Source organism: Eptatretus burgeri, chromosome 16 (genome assembly GCF_056783735.1).
Source record: "Eptatretus burgeri isolate ZD-2024b chromosome 16, Ebu_testis_v1, whole genome shotgun sequence".
Classification (NCBI taxonomy): domain Eukaryota; kingdom Metazoa; phylum Chordata; class Myxini; order Myxiniformes; family Myxinidae; genus Eptatretus; species Eptatretus burgeri.
Window position 1 is genome coordinate 52214095 of NC_140976.1, and position 23912 is coordinate 52238006.

General features: G+C 43.3%; 1 protein-coding gene across 2 annotated transcripts in view; it reads right to left on the reverse strand.

Moving 5' to 3' along the window:
• LOC147011068 (double C2-like domain-containing protein alpha) overlaps positions 1-23912 on the reverse strand; it is a 431659-nt gene that overhangs the window by 18817 nt on the left and 388930 nt on the right. For both annotated transcript variants that reach the window (XM_085859768.1, XM_085859769.1), the window contains 3 exons: positions 8625-8684; positions 2665-2822; positions 2402-2483 (listed from right to left, as the gene is read on the reverse strand). In XM_085859768.1, coding sequence (XP_085715894.1) covers positions 2402-2483; positions 2665-2822; positions 8625-8684 — 300 coding nt within the window. The remainder of the gene's footprint in view (positions 1-2401; positions 2484-2664; positions 2823-8624; positions 8685-23912) is intronic.

Below are 23912 nucleotides of genomic sequence, written 5' to 3' on the forward strand. Positions count from 1 at the left end.
GAAAAAGAAAAACAAATTAAAACTTTTTACTTTCATCATTCTTTCGACAAAAACAAAAAACAACACGCATGCACAGATCCTTTGAAAATAAAACCCTACTATTCAATTTATCATCAAACAATCCATTTTATTGAGTTGTCCCACAGGCATGGTTCTCGTGTGACCATGATATCGGCCCAAAACCGTACTGGTGCCAAAAATGTTGTTTGACCTCTCGCGACGTAAAGTGCAACTAAACAACACAGCCGACACCGGGGTCCCCTTCTCTTTCAAGGATCAGAATAATGGTGAACCTCTTGATTTGTCTCCCTTGGAAGCCAAACACAAATCATGGGCAAGTCACTCGAGAAACGGGTCGATACTGTTATTCCTAGGTTTGGAACAAAACAAAAAGTCACCGTGGTCCATACTGGTTTCAACTTTTGCCTGCTTGAAATTCTTATCTGAGCACATAACGACTGTTGCTGGGATACCAGGTTCGATTCATATATTCTGTGTCATTTTCCCTGGAGTCCATCGTCTTCCAAATTCAAATAAAAATACCCCACCGATGTCTGCTCATGCTTTTGTCACGCGTGTGATTCATGCACAAACTCCTCCATGAGTTTTAGTGGTGGTGGTGGTGGGGGGGGGAGGTACGGAGGGTAGGGAGGTGGATGAAAAGGGCGAATCCTGTAAGTGATGGGGTACAAAATGTAATTTCTGCTGGTTAAGAACGACGGTGTAAACCAGCAGGTCGATATTTATAACCATACTTGTGTTCTCCATTAAATGTTTTTATGTTCCCTGTTTTTTTTTCTATATTCCTTCAAGAAAAGATGCAAGAACAATGAAAGAGTGAATGAATGACAAAAAAAAAATGTTTTATGAACTGCAATGCATGTGACTTCGTATTTCTGTTGAAAATAATAAGAGATTTACGTCTACGATATAAAAAATACGCATTTGCATTGGTGCCGAGGGGGTTGGATGCTTTTTATGGTGAGGAAGTTGGATGGTCTCGTAGTAAGAATAGAGGATGGTCCAGTGGCAGGGATGTCGGGTGGTCTCGTGGTGAGGATATTGGATGGTCTGATGATGAGGATGTCAGGTGTTCCAGTGGTGGAAATGTCAGATGGTCTTGTGGAAAGGATTTCAGATGCTCTCATAGTGAGGATGTCGGATGGTCTAGTGGTGAGGATGTCAGATGGTCTCATGATGAGGATGTCTGAGGGGTCCATTGGTGAGAATGTCAGATGGTCTTGTGGAAAAGATGTCAGATGCTCTCATAGTGAGGATGTCGGATGGTCTCATAGTGAGGATGTCGGATGGCCTCGGGGTGAGGATGTCAGATGGTCTCGTGGTGAGGATGTCAGAGGGTCCAGTGGTGAGGATGTCAAATGGTTTAGTGGTGGAGATGTTGGATCGTCTCGTGGTGAGGGTGTCTGATGGTCTACAGGTGATGATGTCGGATGGTCGGCATTTGTTGTCGGATGGTCGAATTTGTTGTTGAACAAGTGTCGGATGGTCTCATGGTGAGAATGTCAGATATTCCAGTGGTGAGGATGTCAGATGGTCTCACGGTGAGGATGTCAGAGTGTCCAGTGGTGGGGATGTCAAATGGTTTAGTGGTAGGGATGTTGGATGGTCTCATGGTGAGAATGTTGGATGGTCTCATGGTGAGGGTGTCAGATGATCTGCAGGTGATGATGTCGGATGGTCTCGTAGTGAGGACGTAGGATTGGCATTTCTGAATTTATGGGTTAAAATGCAGCTGATGCTCCTTCCCATTAAATTGCAGTGATGGCAACGGAATTGCAGATTTGCATACTCAGCCGCTAGAAACCGAGCAAGTCTCACGAGAACAACGGTGTCACCATCGATTAAAAATCAAGATCTCAGTTAGGGGGATATCTACATGTGGGCCTGTTGTCGACTATTATTTATGATGATGCCAATCAACCACCGGTTGACTCTTAATACTGTACTCTCAAGACAGGTCAGAATGGACACAAAACCACGACACATGAAAAGGCAATACCCCTCAAAGTCCGTCAAATGAAAATGAGAAAAAAAAACAAGTGCCGACAATGCACTGATGTGTCCATGCATTTCATCTGTGAGCTGCCTTGTCGGGGTGCCCCCATTGATCTGAATAACTATGCAGTGCAGAGCTACAGAATGGACTTGGGAGAGTCTTGGAAAGAGGAAAGCGCCAAGACGAGGGCACGTAATCATAACAGAGAAGCAATAGGAATGCCAGAGGTGGGAAGTTGAAAAAGTGAAAGGATGATTGCCAGGGAGAGATAGTTGGATGAAACATCATAGAACCCTTCCAGCGTTGATGTACACGATACGCCGTATTAGCCTTAAACTCAATTATTTTCAGAGGCAAAAAAGAAGCAACAAGAAGCAACATCACCTCATTGAATTCGGGGTTCAGAGTCTTCTTCTTCACCATAGTCTTGTTTTTGGCTTTCTTTCCCATGTCTGGTTTCATATAACTGCGAACAAATAAAAGAAGAAAAAAAAAAGAGTAAGAACACAATATTTTAAAGAGTTTAACAAATGATTGCCAACAGACATCATAGAAAGCACACTGCTATTCCAAAAACAAGTTTCTCCCACTATTTTTCATAAGGCATCATCGGAGCGTGCAATCATTATGGTGTTCGTGGTCCTCACATCTTAACGAAGGGATCCGAATAACCGTTGGCATCCATGGCGGCAAGATGTGCGCAGCGGACCGCCGTCACGACCAAACCTCCTTTCTGAGTGTTGTACTTCAGCGCAATGAGGATGCGTCCTCGCTCTTCCAAAGCTTTGTTCTCATACTTGTCCGTCTGCAAAATTCACACGCAATATTGACATCTCAAAATAACCAATCGTATATTTGTATTACTCCGTGGCACTTGATCAACATGGGGGTAATCAAGGTGCTTGATGTCAGAGGAGTGGCAGATTTCTGCACAGGTGCAAATAAAATGAATTCTCCTTCTACATGATAAAAAAAAGGGACTTGCGGAGAAGATAAAGTAACGGGAAGGAAAAAACGATTCAGATTCAGACGCAGGACTTCGAACCCTGTTTCCTTTCTGGCATTTCTTGATGCGACGCTTCTGGATGTAAGTGCTCGTTAACTGTATGAAGGTCAATTCAGACGAAGAAAATTTAACTCCAGTATGTACAAGTGTCTTTAGATATGTTCATAGAATTTTTGTCAGGACACGCCAGATTAGATCTGTGACTTGTTCTAGGTACCATGTAAACCTGTACTAACCTGTTTAATGGTCGGGTTGTTGGCGACTAAACCGTCTCTCCCACCAGGTTTCCTGGTGAGGAGGGTGTTTGGATATGGACACCCAGGAGGATGAAAAACAAAACCTGTCAAAGGGTGGAGGAGCTCCTTGTGAGCCAACGGCCATCCATATCTAGTGCCCAACTGTCTGCAGACGGCCTTCTGCAGTTGAGTTACTTTTATTTTAGGAGGTTGGTGGCAGGATTTGCACTCCAGCCATCATAAAACCCTTCACTACACAAAACACACTAAAAATGCAAAGAAAACTGAAAACCCACTCCGTGGGAGTACCACCTGTGCAGCTTTCCTTCACAAGTTAGCTCACCGGATGATGGGATTGGGGCAAAGCCTTCGTGACCCCCAATCTTTGATGATAGGAGGGAAACCATGGTGTAACATCCCTGGGTCAGATTGCGGGAGAGTGTGTCGGAGTGGTGCTGAGGTGTCGTCCACCAGACGGCGGTCTCCTTGGGTTAACCTGAGGCAGTCCCTTCGGATGGGTGCCTGGAATGTCCGATCCCTAAGAGAGGATCATCACCTGTTTCTGTTATCATCTGAGCTCAAGGGTTTGAACATCGGTATTGCAGCTCTCTCTGAGGGTCGGAGAATGGATTGCGGCAAGATCATGGCAGGTAGTTTCACCTCGTATTGGTCTGGTCGCCCTGATGTTTACCATGCCCAAGGAGTTGCTGCAGCTGTGTCAAATAAGTTGACTCCAATGATAATTGCAGTAACGCCGGTCAACGAGCGTATTATGAGATGAAGGAATCGTCACTCCATGGGTGCCATTTCCCTGGTCTCTGTCTATGCTCCGACTGAGGTGAGTGATCTCACGGTGAAGGACGCATTCTATGCCACGCTCGAGTCTGTGGTTGATCAGTGCCTCAGGTGAGATACTCTCCTGGTCTTGGGGGATTTCAATGCATTGACTGGAACTGATGGGGATGGTTCTGAGACATGTGTTGGTCCCCATGGGTCTGGAACTGTGAACAGCACCAAGTTCTTTGACTTTGCAAGAAGTCATGGACAGGGTGGCCAGTTCATGGTTTCAGCACCAGCAGGCTCATCGCTGGACTTGGTATTACAACCCTGGTAGTGTGGCAAAGGAGAGTGACCATGTACTCAATGATGGTCACTGGAGGATGATCCAGAACTGCAGGGTCAACCGGAGTCTTCAGTTCCTCAATAACGACCACAGGCTTGTTGTAGCAACTCTGAAGTTGCAGCTTAAATCCAGGAGAGTGTAACCATCCCAGCTCAATATGGATGTTGGCAAGCTCATGGACGAGAGGGTCGCCGAAGAGATTGCGAACAGGCTGAGTGGGGATTTAAGGGGTCTTGGTGCGTTGAGGAATCCTGAAGAGTTGTGGAGTGCATTCAGGAACATCACCCTTGATGTTGTTGCTCGATGTCTTGGAACTCACCGTAGGGCATAGAATAATTTTGTCTCTCAAGAGACACTGGATACCATTGTCCAGAGTCACAGGGCCAGGCTGAATGGCAGAGCTGAGCTGTTCAGGGAATTGAGACGTAAAATAGTACATGTGATGAGGGTGGACAAGGAGGCCTATGTGCGAGGAATCTGTGAGGGTTAGAGCATCACCTGTGGTCAAGTTATTCTCGTCCTGCTTACAGGGGAATTTGCACAATGTGTTCCTCCAAGCTCATCCCTGGGTGTACTGCATTTAGATTGGAGGGTGGTGGGCTCTTGACAGAGGAGTCCGAAGTGAAGGCACGCTGTGCCGGTTACTTAGAGTGGCTGTAGAAGGCTGATCCAACAGCTGATGAGTTGGATGTCAGGGGTGTTACTATCCCAATTGCTGACACTCCAATCAACTGTGATCTACCTTCATTTGTGGAAACACGGGCTGCAGTGAACCGGTTGAAATGGGGTAAAGCTCCTTGGAGCAGTGGCATCCATGCTGAACTTCTAAAGACTGGTGGAAATGCTGTACTCGTGTCGTTGCATGCAGTTCTCTGCACTGCCTGGAACACAGGCATCATCCCAACTGACTGAAAGAGAGTCCTTGTTGTCCCTCTCTGGAAAGGGAAGAGTGATCTCCAGGATTGCAACAACAACTGAGGGCTGATTCTGCTCTCAGTTCGGTGCAAAGTCTTTGCTCGGATAATTCTTGATAGGGTTCGCCACCATCTGCTTGAGCACATGTGCCCAGAGAAGTCAGGCTTCACACCAAAGAGGCCAACAGTTGACCATATCGCTTCTCTTCAGTCCCTCACTGAATGCAGACACGAGTTTCGGCAGGGGCTGCTTGCAGCCTATGTTGATCTCTGTAAAGCGTTTGATTCAGTGAATCGGGATGTCCTCTGGAGGATTCCTGATCTTCGTGGGGTACCACCAAAACTGATGAATCTGATGTCTCAACAATACTCTGGAACTGATAGTGCTGTGAGATGTGGTGATGCCAACTCTGACTTATTTCCATTTGTTACTGGAGTTCGTCAGGGGTGTGTACTGGCCCCCACACTTTTTAGTGCTTGTATGGACTGGATTCTGGGGAGGATGTCAGAGAGATCAAGCTGCGGTGCATCGTTTGGGAATGTCAAGATCTCAGACGTTGATTTCACAGATGACGCAGTCACTCTAGATATCCTCTGTGGACCCTTGAGGTGCTGAATGAGGAGTCGGAGCCACTGGGATCACAGGTTTTCAGGGTTAAAACTAAGATCCAGGCTTTCATTAACATCTTGGATGCTGCTATCTTGTCTCTACTTGTTTGTGGTGAGGATGTTGAGGTCACGGAGAGATGCACCGAGCTTGGCAGTGATATTCATGTCTCCACAGGTGTTTAGCTGGAGCACAAGAGACCTGGAGGTCTCCACAGCTTATGAGCTGGAGGACAAGGTCAGGCCTGGGGAGTCTTGGATTCACTGGATCATGGGGTGTGGTGTTGTTGTTACTTATGCAGGAGGATGAAAGCCCGAGTCTTCATGTCCTTGGTTGCTCCAGTCTTGCTGTATGGATGTGAGACTTGGACTCTGACCAGAGATCTGAGATGGAGACTTGATTCCTTTGGTACCAGGTCTCTTCAGAGAATCCTTGTCTCTCGCTGGTCGGACTTTGTGTCCAACGAGCGGTTACTGGAAGAGACTCAAATGAGATTTGTTTCCTGCATGGTCCATGAGTGCCAGCTGCGGCTGTTTGGACATGTGGCTCATTTTCCTGATGCTGATCTTGCTCACCAGATTCTCTCAACCAGGGAGCCTCATGAGTTGAGGAAGCTAATAAGCCGACCACATGCCTCGTGTTTGCATCAGGTTGATCAGCATCTCAAGGAGATGGGGGTGGGCCAGGCATTTGCTTGGGGGGATGGCCAGATGTAGGCCCCTGGAGTACCGGCGGAAAGTGGAGCAGCGACGTGCTACTCTGGCACATGCTCCCAGACCTGACCTGACACAATTGTCATTTATGTCATTCCCTTTTGCGATATTTCAAATTAACCTTCTGTGACACTTTTGGGACATGATAAACTTTGTGCAACTTGATCACTTTTAATACGTTATCACTGCTGTACTTGGTGACATTTTTCCTTGCGACTTTTGTTCATTTATTTGTTTATTTCTTTAATTATTTATTTATTTATTTGGGGGGTTTCGAATCACAGTGCTTGTTAAGTACACGCACACTATTCCCTGTGCAAAATATAACCTTTCTACAAGCAAAAGATGTTTTTATTCATATTAAAATCTTCATAACTCACGCTGTTTCAGTTTGGGACAACCCACGAAACAAAGATGCCATGACCTTGAAGACGTTGTGAAGAAAGGCAATGTGTGACATTGGTGTGCAAAATTTCAGCTGAATATGATTAGTTGTTTTGGGGACACAAACTGGAATTGAGGACCTGCTTACATCTTTGTGACGACTGCATCTTGTTGGATTGGAAAAGGTTTAATAATTGGCATCCGCTCACAGGTAATGGAGCATGTGGTGCAGAATATGAGTTATTAATAAAAAAAAAAAATTGAGGCACCATCAATGATGGTTATACAACGGCCCAGCAAGGCAAGACTCGTATCGGCTTCTATCTTTCAAGTGTTCTTCATCTGGGACTGTGTAGGGCCATAGACAATTATTCCCCCAAGCATTAAGTACCTGCTAAAAGGAGAGCGAAGTGGAAGAGGAGTGGGGAGGTGCTTTGCGATGCAATATGCTGATGGTAGACCCAATGTCATTTGCATCAATGAGGAAAGTAATGATGTTGAAACTTCCAATTTGCATATGGCAGTCACAAAGTCTCTTCCTTACCCTCCCATCCCTCTCATCCCCATTTACATTTGATTGTACTTGATATCTGGCACGATGCCTGCACAGCTCCGAATGAAGACCACTCGACAGTCAGACCTCATGAGCCTTGCCTAACGAATAAGGAAGTTTTACTCATTGGTGGTGCCTTCATTTTTGAATTATGGATCTTCCCAACAAGCTTCTCTTTTTTCTTTTTCTTTTTGCAAATTCAGTCTTTAAGCAAAAGAAGTAACACCTAGTTAATGGTGAGATGAAGGAAAATGGCTCAGCTGTCCTAAGATAGAGATACCAATCATAACAAGGTACAGTGAGACAGAGATGGGGCCTCAAAACAGATATATATAGATATATATATATATATATATATATATATATATATATATATATATATATATATATATATATATATATATATATATACACACATGTGCAACTCTTTTACTTGGAGAAAAAGTGAAATAGATGCCCATTTTGAACACATTGACATGTCGAATTACATGGAACAATATTTATCAGTTTCCTGCAAAGAGACTCCATTATTTCCTGGAAAACGCTATTTGTTTTGGAGAATGGCCTAACCTGCACAAACACACCGCAGCTACAGTGACCAATTAGTCTGTTGTACCTTTTTGGTAAATTTTGGGAGATCACAGCGTGTGAAGGGAAGTTTCCATTGTGAATTGACACCACTTGATTCTCCACCGATTTCATGTCCATCTAGGGTTCACACTGTGAAGGTTGGTTGTGACAATGATCCGTAATCCACCCTAATCCATCCTTCCAAGGAGGAAACATAACCAAGGATAATCTGTTTGTAGGTTTATTCAGGCAGATGGGGTAGTCAGATTAATATTTCTTTCCCCCCCACACCACCTCACCCCCTCAAACACCTTCACTCCAATAAACAATGTGGTATACAATTAGGGCTCAGTTTAAATCATAAATGGCTGATTCAAAACCGACAACAAATTCCGTTTTGAATGTAAAATTAGGGGGAAGGGGGAAAGAGGGGGAACGAATGATGTAAAATTAAGGGAATGAAGGTTAAGGAAAACACAACAAAAATAGATCCACAGATACCTCATCCTCATAGAGGGCCATGCCGCGAGAGGTGCCTGCTGCAGCAACACGCCGTGTAGACTATGGGAGGAGACAGAGGGAAGGAGATGGTGAAACGGATGGAAAAAAAAACATCCAAAGGTATCTCGCCATTATGCACCAATTTCATTAATTCACACCATTGATGTGACATGAAATTAAACTACCACATAAATTGTGCTCCAAATGGATTTGGAACATTGCAAAAATAAAAATAAAAATACACTGAAATGTGGCCTTTCAGAAACTATATATGTATATGTAGTCATGTCCAGTGGGTCTACCCCTGCCTGGACTGATAGCAAAACGGTTCACCCTTGGAGGCTTACAGCCGAGATTCTCGGAGATTATGGTGCGCGTGGGAAAGAAACAGCTCGACGCTTCAACAGGAAGGTAGCACACCAAAGGAATTTTCCTCTCGAACCCACAAGAGATACACAGACACCAGCAATTTAAAGAAATAATGATTCACTATACAAAAAATTCAACAATTATAATGGAAATGAATCAAGACGTGAGCTAACCTAAATCTAATTTTGAGGCACCTCCTCACAGACCCAATTACAAAAAAGGGAACAGAATAAAACAAAGAAAATTCCCTCCTTTGTTTTGGCACTTAGCTTCAGGTCCAATGTGTCTGAAAAGAAACACCACCCTGACGTGTCCGGAGACAAACCGCTCTGACGTGTCCGGAGATAAACACCACCCCGAAACGTCCGGAGACAAACACCGCCCAGACGTGTCTGGAGACAAGCACTGCCCCCGACATGTCCAGAGACAAACACTGGCCCGACGCGTCGAGAGACAAACACTGGCCCGACGCATCCAGAGACAAACACCATCCCGACGTGTCCAGAGTCAAACACTGCCCCGAGGCGTCTGGAGACAAGCACCACCCCAATGCGTCCGGAGACAAACACCGGCCCGACGCATCTAGAGACAAACAACGCACCGACGCGTCCAGAGACAAACACCACCTTGACTCGTCTGGAGACAAACACCGCCCTGACTCGTCTGGAGACAAACACTGCCCTGATGTGTCTGGAGACAAACACTGCCCTGATGTGTCTGGAGACAAACACCGCCCTGACTCATCTGGAGACAAACACTGCCCCAATGTGTCTGGAGACAAACACCGCCCTGACTCGTCATGAGACAAACACTGCGCCAATGTGTCTGGAGACAAATACTGCCCCAATGCATCTTGAGACAAACACCCCCCCCCCCCTTGACATGTCCAGAGACAAGCACTGCTCTGACGCGTCTGGATTCAAACACCGTCCAAATGCGTCCGGAGACAAACACTGCCATGATGTGTCCAGAGGCAAACACCAAACCGATGCATCAGGAGACAAACACCGCCCCAACGTGTCCGGAGACAAACACCGCCACGAAGCGTCCAGAGACAAACAACAACCTAACACGTCATGAGACAAACACTGCCCCAACACGTCTGGAGACAAACACCGCCCAAACATAACCACCATCCAGATATGTCTGGAGACAGAGAAAGAGAGAAAGACAGAGAGAGCGAGAGAGAGAGAGCGTGAGTGTGAGTGTGAGAGAGAGAGTGTGAGAGAGAGAGTGTGAGAGAGAGAGAGGGTGTGAGTGTGAGAGAGAGTGAAAGAGTGAGGGAGTGAGGGAGTGAGGGAGTGAGGGAGTGAGGGAGTGAGGGAGTGAGGGAGTGAGGGAGTGAGAAAGAGAGAGAGAGAGAGAGAGAGAGCGAGAGAGGTGTTGCTCTATATTTGGAGGAGGTAGAGCAAGAATGAAACAAAGACAGAGAGAGGGGTGGGGATAGGAGAATTAACAGAGAGAATATGTTACTCTTTATGAACAACACATACACACACACACACACACACACACACACACACACACACACACACACACACACACACACACACACACGCTTCACCGATATCGGCAATTGTTCAGGAAGCGGCAGGTTGAAGTTAGTGTGGTTACCTACTACAGCACATACTGTATACAACCCAAAAAACTTGAGTAGCTTTCACCGAAAAACAACGTTGCATGTATATGCACGTTTCAGGAATATGTTCACAAACATTATTTGGTGCATGATAAAAAATTTGGCTCATTCATTGAGCAAAAACGTTGATATGGTTAAGGGCTCGGAAATCAGGTGATATTTCACAACAACTCTCTCAGAATGATGGAGCACAAACAAATCACTCAGAATGACGGAGCATTAATGACTTGCTCAGAATGACAGAGCACGAACCACTCACGAAGGATGACTGAACACGAAAAACTTGCTCTCAATGAGGTGGCATCTGCAGTGAGTGAGTGAAGCATCCACAGTCAGTGAACGATTCACTCAGAATGACGTAGCGCATGTGTCACGTGGTACATCGGTTCGCGGTCCGCGCAAACGTTATAACTTTATTTTATGATGTATGTTTTTCACCAGATTTGCTTTGATTCCCCGTAGAGCACCTCGTGAAACCTCAGAAAATATATACACACTCTGGCAGATGCTATGGATAATCAGTCCATCTGGGGGGCATTGCATGGTGTCAAGCATTGAATGCATTAAATCATATAGCTCAATAAAGCTAGTTAATTTTGGAACATTCCTAAATTTTTTGTTGACTCAATATAATTCTCCAAACAACAGAAAAAGAAAACTTTTATGCTTTTGAAATTTCACATTTTCTTGTGTATATATGAGAGGGGAGGAGGAGGAGGAGGAGGAGGAGGAGGAGGAGGAGGAGGAGGAGGAGGAGGAGGAGGAGGAGGAGGAGGAGGAGGAGGAGGAGGAGGAAGAACCATAACCTTGCTTGCTTAATGTAAATAGGTATATATGCTTAGTTACAAGACTCGTTATTTCTTTAACATTATCAGATTTTACTCCAGATTTCGAAATTTATTTATTCCAGGCGATATCCGATCTTCAACGGTGAAATAATATTTTGATGATTTACTTTAATTGGTCCGTGAGAGTAGATAGTGTAAAATTGCATCATATAATGCATGAAATTGCTCCAAGCTCCGAATTTGAAAACTACAGCATTCACAAAAGCGATGTACACAATGATCCATAGCTATGATAAACAGGCATTCGATAATATGAGTGAGGAGAATGAAAAAAAAACTTTATCGTAAAGAAATCGTTGTGGCTTGTTCCAAGTCAAGGCATGGTTGAGCAGGTCAAAAAACATGGTGGTTTCAGACCCCAGCAAGGTTACCTAGGATATGCCTTCAGATCCCAAAGAGAGCAGTGACTAAGGATGCACCTGATAAAGGATATAATTAAGTAAGGCTGTTAATGATCTTCAAAAGGTGTGTCTAAATTAACCCAAACATCCAATTTTCAGTCATGCACTTCCTTGGAGTTTTCTTAGTATGCCTGCAAAGTTTCAGGCTGCTAGGTTTCACGGTTTTAGAGTTATAGAGGAGACATCCTGGCAAACACACACACACACACACACACACACACACACACACACACACACACACACACACACACACACACACACACACACACACACAAACAAGTGTAGTATATATATATATATATATATATATATATATATATATATATATATATATATATATGTATATATATATATATATATATATATATATATATATATATATATATATATATATATATATATATAGATATATATATATATATATATATATATATATATATATATATATATATATATATGAAGACCACAAGGGGAAAACCAGAGATGTCAGGATAAGTCAATTTTGAAGAAACTGAAAAACAAAGTTTCAAGACTTTGGTGGACTGTTTAATAACTGTCATATAGATTTATTTTCCAGTAAAAGGAAGAGTGATCATTGGCCGATTAAATTAAGCATGTAGCATTTGCCAAGCTTCTGTGTTATTTAATTTAAGAGCAAAGCAATAATCAATGTTGCAAACTGACATCACTGGTTATTCCCTTGTTTAATAATTGCCAAGCAATTTTAACCCAGGATGTGTAGCAAATTCATGCTTGTTGGTTATTAGCATACATTACATGACTTTGGTGATCACAGATTATTTTTTTCAACATTAAACGGTCATTGTTTTTTTGTTTGATTGGTGTTCAAAGCCATACTCAAGGGTATTTCGCTTATATGACGACGGATTCTCCATTTCTTACTCCGTACTACTTAATATGATGGAAAACCGGGAGGAAACCAAGGATAAACCACCCCCGCGATAGCCGAAGTCACCTCATGTGACTCCCTCATATACCTAAGCAGGTTGATTGGGCAGTGGGTACATCGAATGAGGATGGGTACTCAGACGCGCTAACCATTAAGCCACGGCGTGGGTCCCATAAAAGTCACAATAAAGGTATGACCAGGCTTGAACCACGATATGCACCAACTACAGAGCCCATGATATAACCAAAGAGGCCATTGTAGTGCTCAGAGTTTATGCTGTGAAAGTTTTCCAATCTTTCATTTTTTAGTTTCTCAACTCTGAATATTATGGTGGAACAGTTAACATGAATGAAAGGGAGATAACCAGGAGTAAAGTACTGACAACTCTGGGTCTCTACTTGTTCAGCTTTGACAACACTTGTTTTTTCATTGCACGGCGAAACTTTATACCATATAAATTACGTGACACCCCTGGTTATTTGTTAAAGTAATATTGTGAGAGGAAACCTTATGTTGCCAACTATTGGCAGGTCCAATAACCCTGAAATTTATAAAAAGTGACATCTCTGGTTTTCCCCTTGTGGTCTTCATATATATATATATATATATATATATATATATATATATATATATATATATATATATATATATATATATATATATATATATATATATATATACATATATATATATATATATATATATATTTATTCACAGTTTATCGAAAGCAACACACTGACCTTAGATGTGACATGACACTAATGCCATGCACATAAATTATGCCGACACATCACGACAAACGAGGATCGTGTCTGTGTGGCTCTCAGCTCCAAGAAAATTATTCAGAAACCGTTACGTTAGTGGAAAATAAAACGATATATTCGTAAAGTATGTGTGTTCAACAAATGATTTAAGACAAATTCAGAGGTTTTGTGGATTATTTATTTTGAATCACAAAATTAGGATGCCTCTAAGGGCACTTTTAAATCAAAAGAGCACGTTGATTTTATAATGTGGCGACTGGCAACAAATCTTGTGATGTATGGTTCAAACCCATTACAAAATGACTTCCAATGATGTCACAATGAAATGAAGGTTTCCACTGGTCGACAATGTGTGTAAGTAAGCACAATGAGAATGAATGACTGGTGGAACCCTCATTATCATCCCTTGGAGAAGCTGGCTGAGAGAATCCAAAGGGAGGTGTCGCCATTCCTGGTGCAGAGTGGCTTCCAACTGTGCCAGGGTTTTTGTGTTTTTTTAGATCCTCGTGGAGGAGCTCTAAGTCTTACTCACGTTGTTGTTCTTGTGGACTTTTTTGTTTCACAACCTACAGTTTTCATCGAAACTTCCTGAAACTTGGCATATATATGTAAAAATTCCCTGCGCAGACAGTAACCATCTCCGATTTTGAAAATTCCTCCGAGAAAAAAAAGTTATGATGTCAAAATATCTCCGCTAATGGAAATCGCCTAAAAAATTATCTCAAACTAGGCAAGCTTTTTGAATTCTGTTTGCGGGAATCGAACAGGGCTTTAGCAGAGATGAATTACCGCACAAGGGATACATCACTATGACGTCATATCAATTTTTATGACATCATTCCTATTTTTGACATTTTTTGTTTCACAACCCAGAGTTTTCATCGGATCTTCATGAAACTCACCATGTATATGCAGAAAGCCCACACGCAGGCAGTAACCATCTCCGATTTTGGAAATTCTTTCTAGAAAAAAGTTGACGTCATAATATCGCCGCTAATGGAAATCGCCTATAGCATTATCTCCGAAATTAGGCAAGCTGTTTGAATTTTGTTTGAGGGAATCAAGCCGGGCATTAGCACAGATAATTATCTGTGCTAATTTGCGATAAATTATAATTTATCGCAAACCTGATACATCACAATGATGTCATATTCGTTTTTATGGCGTCATCATTAAGAGGACGAGGATCTTAGCTCATTCGAGCTTGTTTGGTATACATTGTTGAGCGTCGTATGAGAGCTAACACACAATGCACAACAAGGGGGGCAGGAGACAAGAGGGGTGGGAGAGAGAAGGACAAAACAGTGCGGAACAGAGACATAAGGAGATTTCTGGAAGGGAGAGGGATGGGGCAGGAAACATGGGGTACACGAGATGGACACCACTGGGACTTTCAGGACCTTACATGACAGGGAACTTTCAGGAAGGAAGGCAGGGAATTTGAAGGAGATGGGTTTGGGGTGGATTAACGGGGATATAAAAGATCATGGTTTTGGTTGGGGGAAGGTAAGAGGCGGTGGTGAACAGTAGTTTTGAAGACCTGGAGGGAAGAATGGGATTGAAGAGAGTGTGGGAGTTCTTTCCAAAGGTGGGAAAAAAGAGGAATGAAAGAGTGAAGGTGAGCAGTGATTCGTGATTTTGGTAGTTTTACCAGAAGGGTGTTGCTGGCAGATCGTGAGTGCCCTGCGGAAATATGGAGGGAGGCGGGGGCACATCATATCGCAGACAGAACGGGGGGGCGAGACCGGAGAGGAGACAGTAGAAGACAGAAAGACCACTAACCTGCCTGCAGGGAGAGAGTGAGAGGCCTAAAGACTCAGCCTAATTGTGGGAGATACCAATGATCCTAAATGCCTTGGTTTCCACAGCATGAAGCCGAGAAAGGTGAGATGCAGGAGCACCAGCCCAGAGGGGAGAGCAGTACTCCATCAGGCTGTGGACTAAAGCTTTGTATGTGGTCAGGAGCTCAGGGGGGCGAGGAAGGACCTTGCACGATGGAGGAAGCCCAGTCGGCACCTGGCTTTGGAGGCCTGGTTGGAAATGTGGCTTTCCCAGGAAAGGTCATGGCAGATAGTGAGACCCAGAAGCTTGAAATGAAAGGACTTCTTCCAGAGGATTGTTGAGAAAGTAGATGGGGGGGGGTCCAAACGGTCCTTTCGGAGAGACAGAGTGAGAGTGTGAGATTTGCCAGGATTGAAAGACATGTTCCACGTGTTGCACCCAGTTTGTGATTTTACCCAGATCTGCAGTGAGCGAAGAAGCTGCTGCTCGCCGGTCTGAGGGATGACAGATGGTATGGCAGAGGGTGGAGTCATCAGCAAAGAGATAAAGAGGATTTTCCAGAGAGTCAGAGAGATCTTTGATGAAAACCAGAAAAAGAACAGGGCCCAGAACGCTGCCTTGAGGAACTCCAGCCTGGACAGGAAGAGGGGATGAAAGAATTCCATTTAGGGCCACACGTTGGCTGCGACAGGAGAGGAAGTCTGTGAGCCATGAGTGGAGATGGCCTTGGATACCATGGGAAGAGAGTTTGGTGAGCAGGGCAGGGTGCCAGACCGTGTCAAAAGCACGCGATATGTCTAGGGATATGGCTCTGATTTCATGTCTGCATTGAGGACCTCCATCCATTGTTGGGAGAGCAGAAGCAGCATATCCAGGGTAGAGTGACCTGATCTGAAACCAAATTGATGATCGGAAATCAAGGCATTGGAGAAGAGGAAGATGGTCAATTTTCTTAACTCTATATCTCATGATGTCCTGAACATGCTTTCTCTATTGGATGTAAATCATGACTCCTTACTGTACAGGGCATTGTTGTGATGGTATCATTTTGCAAAATGTCGGTAACTGAACTAGAATGGGGGGGGAAGCAGGGGGGGCTGTGGCATTGTCATCCATTGTCATCTAAGCTATCCTGCCAGTCTTGAGAAGTGTGGGGTTGTCAAAATGTGTGACAACATGATCCAAAATGCCCTTTCAATACTTTTCTGTCAGTTTACCTGTACAATAACAAGGTGAAGAAAAAAAACAAGGTGAACAGGCTGCTGATATCATAATGGATCCACCACCATATGGGATTGACTCCATACAATGTGTTCGGTGGCCCCCAAACCCAAGTTCTGCCAAGATTCACATGCAGGAGAAATCGGCTCTCATCAGATCAGTGGCTCTTCCTCCAGCATATGAGATTCCAGGGTTGACGTGCCCAGCACCATACAAGTGAGCTGCTTTGTATTCTGAGGTGAGAAGAAGACATCTTATCGGTCTACTATCTTTGTAACCTGCAGCACAAAGCCAGTTCTGAACAGTTCTTGTGGATAACCTGCGAAGGAGATTCCATTCATGCCACAACATTGTACATATGGCGACAGGAATACGTCTGACAAGCCTGATCAGAGCTGCATTTTCTGTTTGAGGTCAACCAGCATCATCCAGATGGAGGCAGTCTTTCACTGCATTGGTTTGTTGATGTTTGGAGACAAATCTGTAGATAACAGATCGATGGCAGCAAAGGTGACCTCAAATTTCACTGTAGCATCCTTCATCCCAATAATACCAGCATTGTTCATCCTAATACTTTGCCATATTTAGGCTTCACTGAGGCTTACATGGCCATAGCAACACATTGCAATGACATTGTTACCTTCTCCAAACAAAGAGCAGGTGACAGTTGTTTTTGTTTGTTTGCTTTTTTACAGGATCCTAAGGCTCATAGTGGAGCTGCCACAAATGCTAATCTCACGCACATGGACATACAGAAGGACATATGCGACACAATACAAGACTATTAGATGAGACAAACACATCCACAGAGCTTGGAGGAAGTGCCGCCAGTTTTCGAAGTACTCTTGGTACCAGCGACATTACAACAATGGCGCAACCTTTTTCACAGCACTCAGCGGGTCATTTCATGAGGAATTCCCTCTCCCCATGGATTCCAACCTATGGGGATTGTCCATGCTCTTATGCTTTGAAATGCTGAATGTCAAGCAAGGAGGCAGCACACACCATATTTTTACCTCCACCACCGAAGGTGGACGGAGGTTATGTTTTCATGTCTGTCTGTCTGTGAATAGGATATCTCAAAAAGTTGTAAACGAATTCGGACAAAATTTGGTGGACAGGTTGGACATGTGACAAGGACGAATTGATTCGATTTTGGTGAAGATCCTGATCCGAGAATTTTTTTTAAGTGATTTGTCAACATTGAGAGAATGAAGGGCAAAAACTATATATATAACACAATATCACAAAAAAAAGTTATGGACGGATTTGGACGAAATTTGGTGGACAGGTTGGGTGGGTGACAAGGACTAAATGGCTGGATTTTCATGAGGATATGGATCCGGATCCGGATACTAGAATTTCAAAAGCAGTTCTTCACAATTGAGAGATAGGGTCAAAATGATAATTCACACGATATCTCAAAAAGTTGTGGACAGGTTATGGCAAAACTTGGTGGATGGGTTGGGGAGGTAACAAGAACAAGCTGATTCGATTATGATTCAGGTCCAGATGCAGATCCGGCCCATTAGTGAGATATAAAATGCAGATGGTGCACAGCGGCTTATGAGCTACTCCAATTTTTGAATCTCGCATTACTTTGGCAATCTTTTCCATGATGTCTGGGTAGTAGAGTAGTATACACCATCCAATCATTTCCTGCTCCTTGTTATTTGCTGTAGTAGGCTTTTTGAATCCAGGTAGTTGGCTCTTATCATAACCATTGTTCATTAACATATCCTGTTGATTTTATATCCCTGGTTACAGCATTCCTGGATGAGCAAATCGCCAAATGCATGGGATGCTAGTGTAGGAGTAACACTGTGTTTATGACAGATATTACATGAACTGAAATCGAGCAATTTGTTGGTGTGCGTTGGTTTCCTCTACACATTTGTCTCCAACGAACCGTCAGATTGCAGGTGCACCTCAACATCCAAAAAAGCCAATCTTCCATCATTCTCCATTTATTTTGTGAATTTCATGCTGGGGAAAAATATCCAGTTTTTCAAGGAGTTGTTCAACTTTGGCCCGATGTACAATGGTGCATGTACCATCCATGTATCTGTACCAGTGTCACGGCAACCAATCATTTTGTTATTTCCAAAAACTTTACGTTCAAACTGTTCCATTACCAGGTTGGACACCACTACCAATACCACTGGAGATTATATATATATATATATATATATATATATATATATATATATATATATATATATATATATATATATATATATATATATATATATATATATATATATATATATATATATATTATATATATATACATACATATATGTCATTTACTTGTGACCAAAAAAGCAGGTTGGTTAAATTATGAATTAAACACCATCGTAAAGCAGCAAGGCACAGGTTGTGTGCCATATCAGCTATTGCTGCATGATCTGTGAGCACCAATGGTAGTCCGCTGTACAAGCACATTGTCTCTGCCCTGCTGTGCCCCAGATAGGAGGTGAAAAAAGACTGGAGTGGGCCTGTGGAAGCCATCCGGAATTTGATTCGAAGTGGTATGAGAATATGCATGACGTTTAATGCCATGTTGATTTTGGGTCGGAAGGATCGTTTCCGGTTTAGTATCATGCCCTGTAGGACAGGATATCAACTAGTGACAATTCAGGACAAATGACAGATTAACACTAGAAGCATGGCATATCAAGAGCCGAGAGGGTACTCTAACTGTGGAGAATGTGGACATAACCACACAATAGACACCACTGTTACAAATGGCAACAAGAAGGTGTATACCGAATTGTGCTACTACATGGAAAACAGCATCCTGGTTGCCATGGCAACCACTTTCGATGATGAACGTATGTCGTGACACACCGTCTCCACAGTCTGTACCTATGTACCAAATATGAAACGTGAGAGTTGAAAACTTTAGGAGTTAGAGTGCGGACAGGAACGGATGGACGGACGGACGGACGGACAGACGACCGGTAACACATCATATGCCATATATATATATATATATATATATATATATATATATATATATATATATATATATATATATATATATATATATATATATATATATATATATATATATATATATAAATATATATATATAAAAGCCTGGTGTTGGCGCAGTGGTTAGGGCAGCGGCTTGGGATCCAAAAGGTCCTGAGTTCAAGCCCCGTTGGGCCACTGAATTAATACACCAGGGGGTTGACTCAGCCTGTCATCCTTCCAAGGTCGGCGAAATGAGTACCAGTATACTGGGCCGGTGTACATCCCGGTTAAAATAGGTGTACCATATCCCTGTGTTGTAAGAGGCAACCAGGGTTGCGTCAGGAAGGGCATCCGGCGTAAAACATGTGCCAAATCACTATGCGGATCATACGGATGATCCGCTGTGGCGACCCCGTACAGGAGCAGCCGAAAGAAGAAGAAGAAGATATATATATATATATATATATATATATATATATATATATATATATATATATATATATATATATATATATATATATATATATATATATATATATATCAGGCGTATAAGAAGAAGGTATAAACAGAATTGTGCTACTACATGGAAAACAGCATCCTGGTTGCCATGGCAACCACTTTAGATGACGAACTGAGGAAGCGACACACGTCTCCACAGTCTGTACCTATGTACCAAATATGAAATGTGAAAGTTGAAAACTATGGGAGTTAGAGTGTGGACAGGAACGGACGGACGGATGGACAGACAGACAGACAGACAGACAGATAGACAGATGGACGGACGACCGATATCACATAATACGCCCCGATATATATATATATATATATATATATATATATATATATATATATATATATATATATATATATATATATATATATATATATATATATATATATATATATATATATATATATACATTGTTGCGAATTCGCGCACGGCCACGTAACTAGAATCGCGGCACGTCGCCCACCGGACGGACAATTCTGTCGTGACCCTCTCGGACTAACGCCGGGAGCTAGTCACGGGTGGGACTTTCAGCCTCACCACGATTGTGCCAATCGGCCCCCCGCGTGGGATAGGGTTGTTCGCCAAATTCGACCTACCTAAGTACCCACGCGGAGGGTAGACCGGGCGATCGCACCTCGCCGCAGGTCGAGTCCGGACACGGGCCACTTTAAGCGACCCGTTCCGTACTATCGGGATAACCGAGCGGTGTTATCGTCGGCCTTGACAGTTTCGATTAATTATCGGGCGTATTCAGCCGACGACCAACCCTTTACGTGAAGCAAGATGGAGATTCAATTAAAGAAAAGACGAAGCGAAACGGGAAAACAGTTCAACATGATGCACATTTATTCCGCGGCACACGGAGAGCACACATATACAATTACAACAGAATGCACCTACAGCAATTGCTACAAAAGAAACAATGCAGATCTACCACCGACTATGCGAGCACACGGCAACACTTACACAGTTTTACTTTACAGACGGCGCCGACAACACATTTACTCAAAAGCAAAAGAAAAGGGCCACCCTCAAAGACAAGGGGGCAGACGGGGCCTGTGGGCCAATATTTGCGCGGGACCTGAAAGAGCGGTCAGGTCCGCGAGACCGGGTGGATCCTACCCGTGTTTTTGTGATGAGCTGCAAATGTGGCAGCGCGACGGTGCCCCGACTCCGCGCTCCTTCGCGGGTTTCGTTGGCACTGCTTGGAGTGGGGTGGGAACGGGGCCCCCTTTTCGCACTATCTCAGCGCGGGGGGAAAAAGGGGGGGAATTGTTGATGCTCTGGGGAAAGAGGATAGCTGGCTTGCTTGGGTCCCGCGACGAGCGACTCCACTGCGAGCTAGTCGCCGACCGCCGTCTTCCTTGCCTCGGACCCGAGCTATTCGATCTCTTCCCCAATTCTCCTCAGCCGACTGCAGCAAACCACCCGTACGCCCTCGCCTCCCGACTCACTCCACGCTCCAGCCCAACTCGACCATGCTCCAAGCTCCAGGCTTCCCCTCTCTGCAGCTCCCCGACAGACTCCGAACCCCAACAGACTGCGAGCTCCACTCGGCTCTCCGACCTCTCCAAACTGACTCTTCTGAAACTGACTAAATTCGCCCCGCGCTCGGCGCTTTATAGTCCGGCAGGAGAACCCACATGCAAATTTCTGGATCAGAACGAGCTCGGGAGTGGAGCCACGCTCGCCCATTCGACGGAGGAAAAGGGGCGTGAGTCTCCCCTGATCCTAAAATTTGCATATCCCGATTCTACACTGACGCGCCTGGAGGTGGGGCCAAACCGCCCCGCGCTTGCTGATTGGACAGATCAGAAGTGGGTGTATATCATTCCTGATCTGAATTCTCCTCGGAAAGGCTGCATTTTGCACTCGCGGCTCGGCACGCGTCTTGCACGAGTCCAGGACAGCCTGACGCTCGGTGATTACAAGTGGTGCGGGAATGGCTACAGAATGAGGAGAGGTGAAGGTGGTGGAGGGTTTAAGGTGGTGGTTTATGGCCATGGTGCCGTTTGGAATGGCGGTGATGCGATGTTTGCGGGAGCGAGTTGTGAAGGTAAAGATCGTAGCTGTTGGCGTTGTTGTGGTTGGTGGTTGTTGTGTGATGGCGGTTGAGATGTGGTTGGTTCAAAATAAAGATAGAACAGAAAAACGGCTATCTCAAAGCGTCGCAGCCCGAATGAGTCACATAAATTCCCTCTAAACAACGGGTTTGGGGCTAACTACACATGTACTTACAGAGATATCTCACCTACAGGACCTGAATGGTGGTTTGCGAATTTCCTCAACCGCAACAATATATATATATATATATATATATATATATATATATATATATATATATATATATATATATATGTATATATATATATATGTATATATATGTATATATATATATATATGTATCTATATATATATATATATATATATATATATATATATTTATATATATATATATATATATATATATATATATATATATATATATATGTATGTATATATATATATATATATATATATATATATATATATATATATATATATATATATATATATATATATATATATATATATATATATATATATATATATATATATATATATATATATATATATATATATATCGGGTGTATAATAAAAACCGGATGGTGCAAACAGCTGAACAAGGTGAGTAAAAAAACAATAACACTTGATCTCCAACACCACACCCATGCATACACAACACCCAATGGAAACTTCACAAATCACACAACCCACACATCACCATGTCCAACATGGACGTGAACCCAGCCATATTTGTGCCCCAGAAACACAAAAACAAGAACGAACACAAACACACCCACACCCACTCACCCCCATACACACAATATCAGGTTACAGGTGAATAATAAAAAGAGCAGAGCAGACCATCGATGATGTGATTGACATTTTTTGCTAAAGGTTCGGCAAAATAAAAACGTTTCGAAATTGACCTCTTGTACTGGTGCAAATTAATTGCCGTCTCGGGAATTAAAGCAGAGACAGGCCGAGGCTCGGGTCTATTGGCTTGAGTAAGCTCGCTGAGAAGCAGGTGAAACGTCGCCTGTGACCGGATATGTTCTTGCTTGTTTATCATTTCATTAACAGAGTAGATCTAGTTCCCAACAACACACACACACACACACACACACACACACACACACACACACACACACACACACACACACACACACACACACACACACACACACACACACACACACACACACACATTTTACATTGATATGTCTCAAAGTGTAGCTCGTAGATAAATTACATGCAGCACAAATATGTTTGTAGACATTATCGTTATTCAATGTTTATTACAAGGACATTAGTAGACAACGAATGTCGTGCGTAGGATTTTCACCTCTGTTCTGAGCATCATGAGCCATCGGTTCAGAATGGAATGCCAACGGGGCAAACTGCCTTGGAAAATAATAAGGATGCAAATAATATAGTGATTGTAAATAGAAAAAATTACGCTGTCGCTGAAATAGAACCTTGAACTTTTAGGATGTTTTTTCATGAAGAAGTGGAATGCTAAATCGATAGCAATTCCGATGATCGACCTTCGGGCGACACCACCTATTCACCCATGCTGATGTAAACAAAGCTACGGCATTTGAGTTGTCATAAGCAAAACTCTTTAATGATTATGCAGGTTACATGCGCAGATGGGTTCCTGAGGTTAGTGGGCGATAAGCTGCTCTGAAAGGTTATGGAGATCGCGAAACCATTACGGTTTCAGCATGGTTATTTGCTCAAGTGGAGCGCGTAACTCTGCCGGTGGAAAGAAAACGGCAGAAATACAGAAGAGGTCATTACAGCCCATTATCTTTGTTC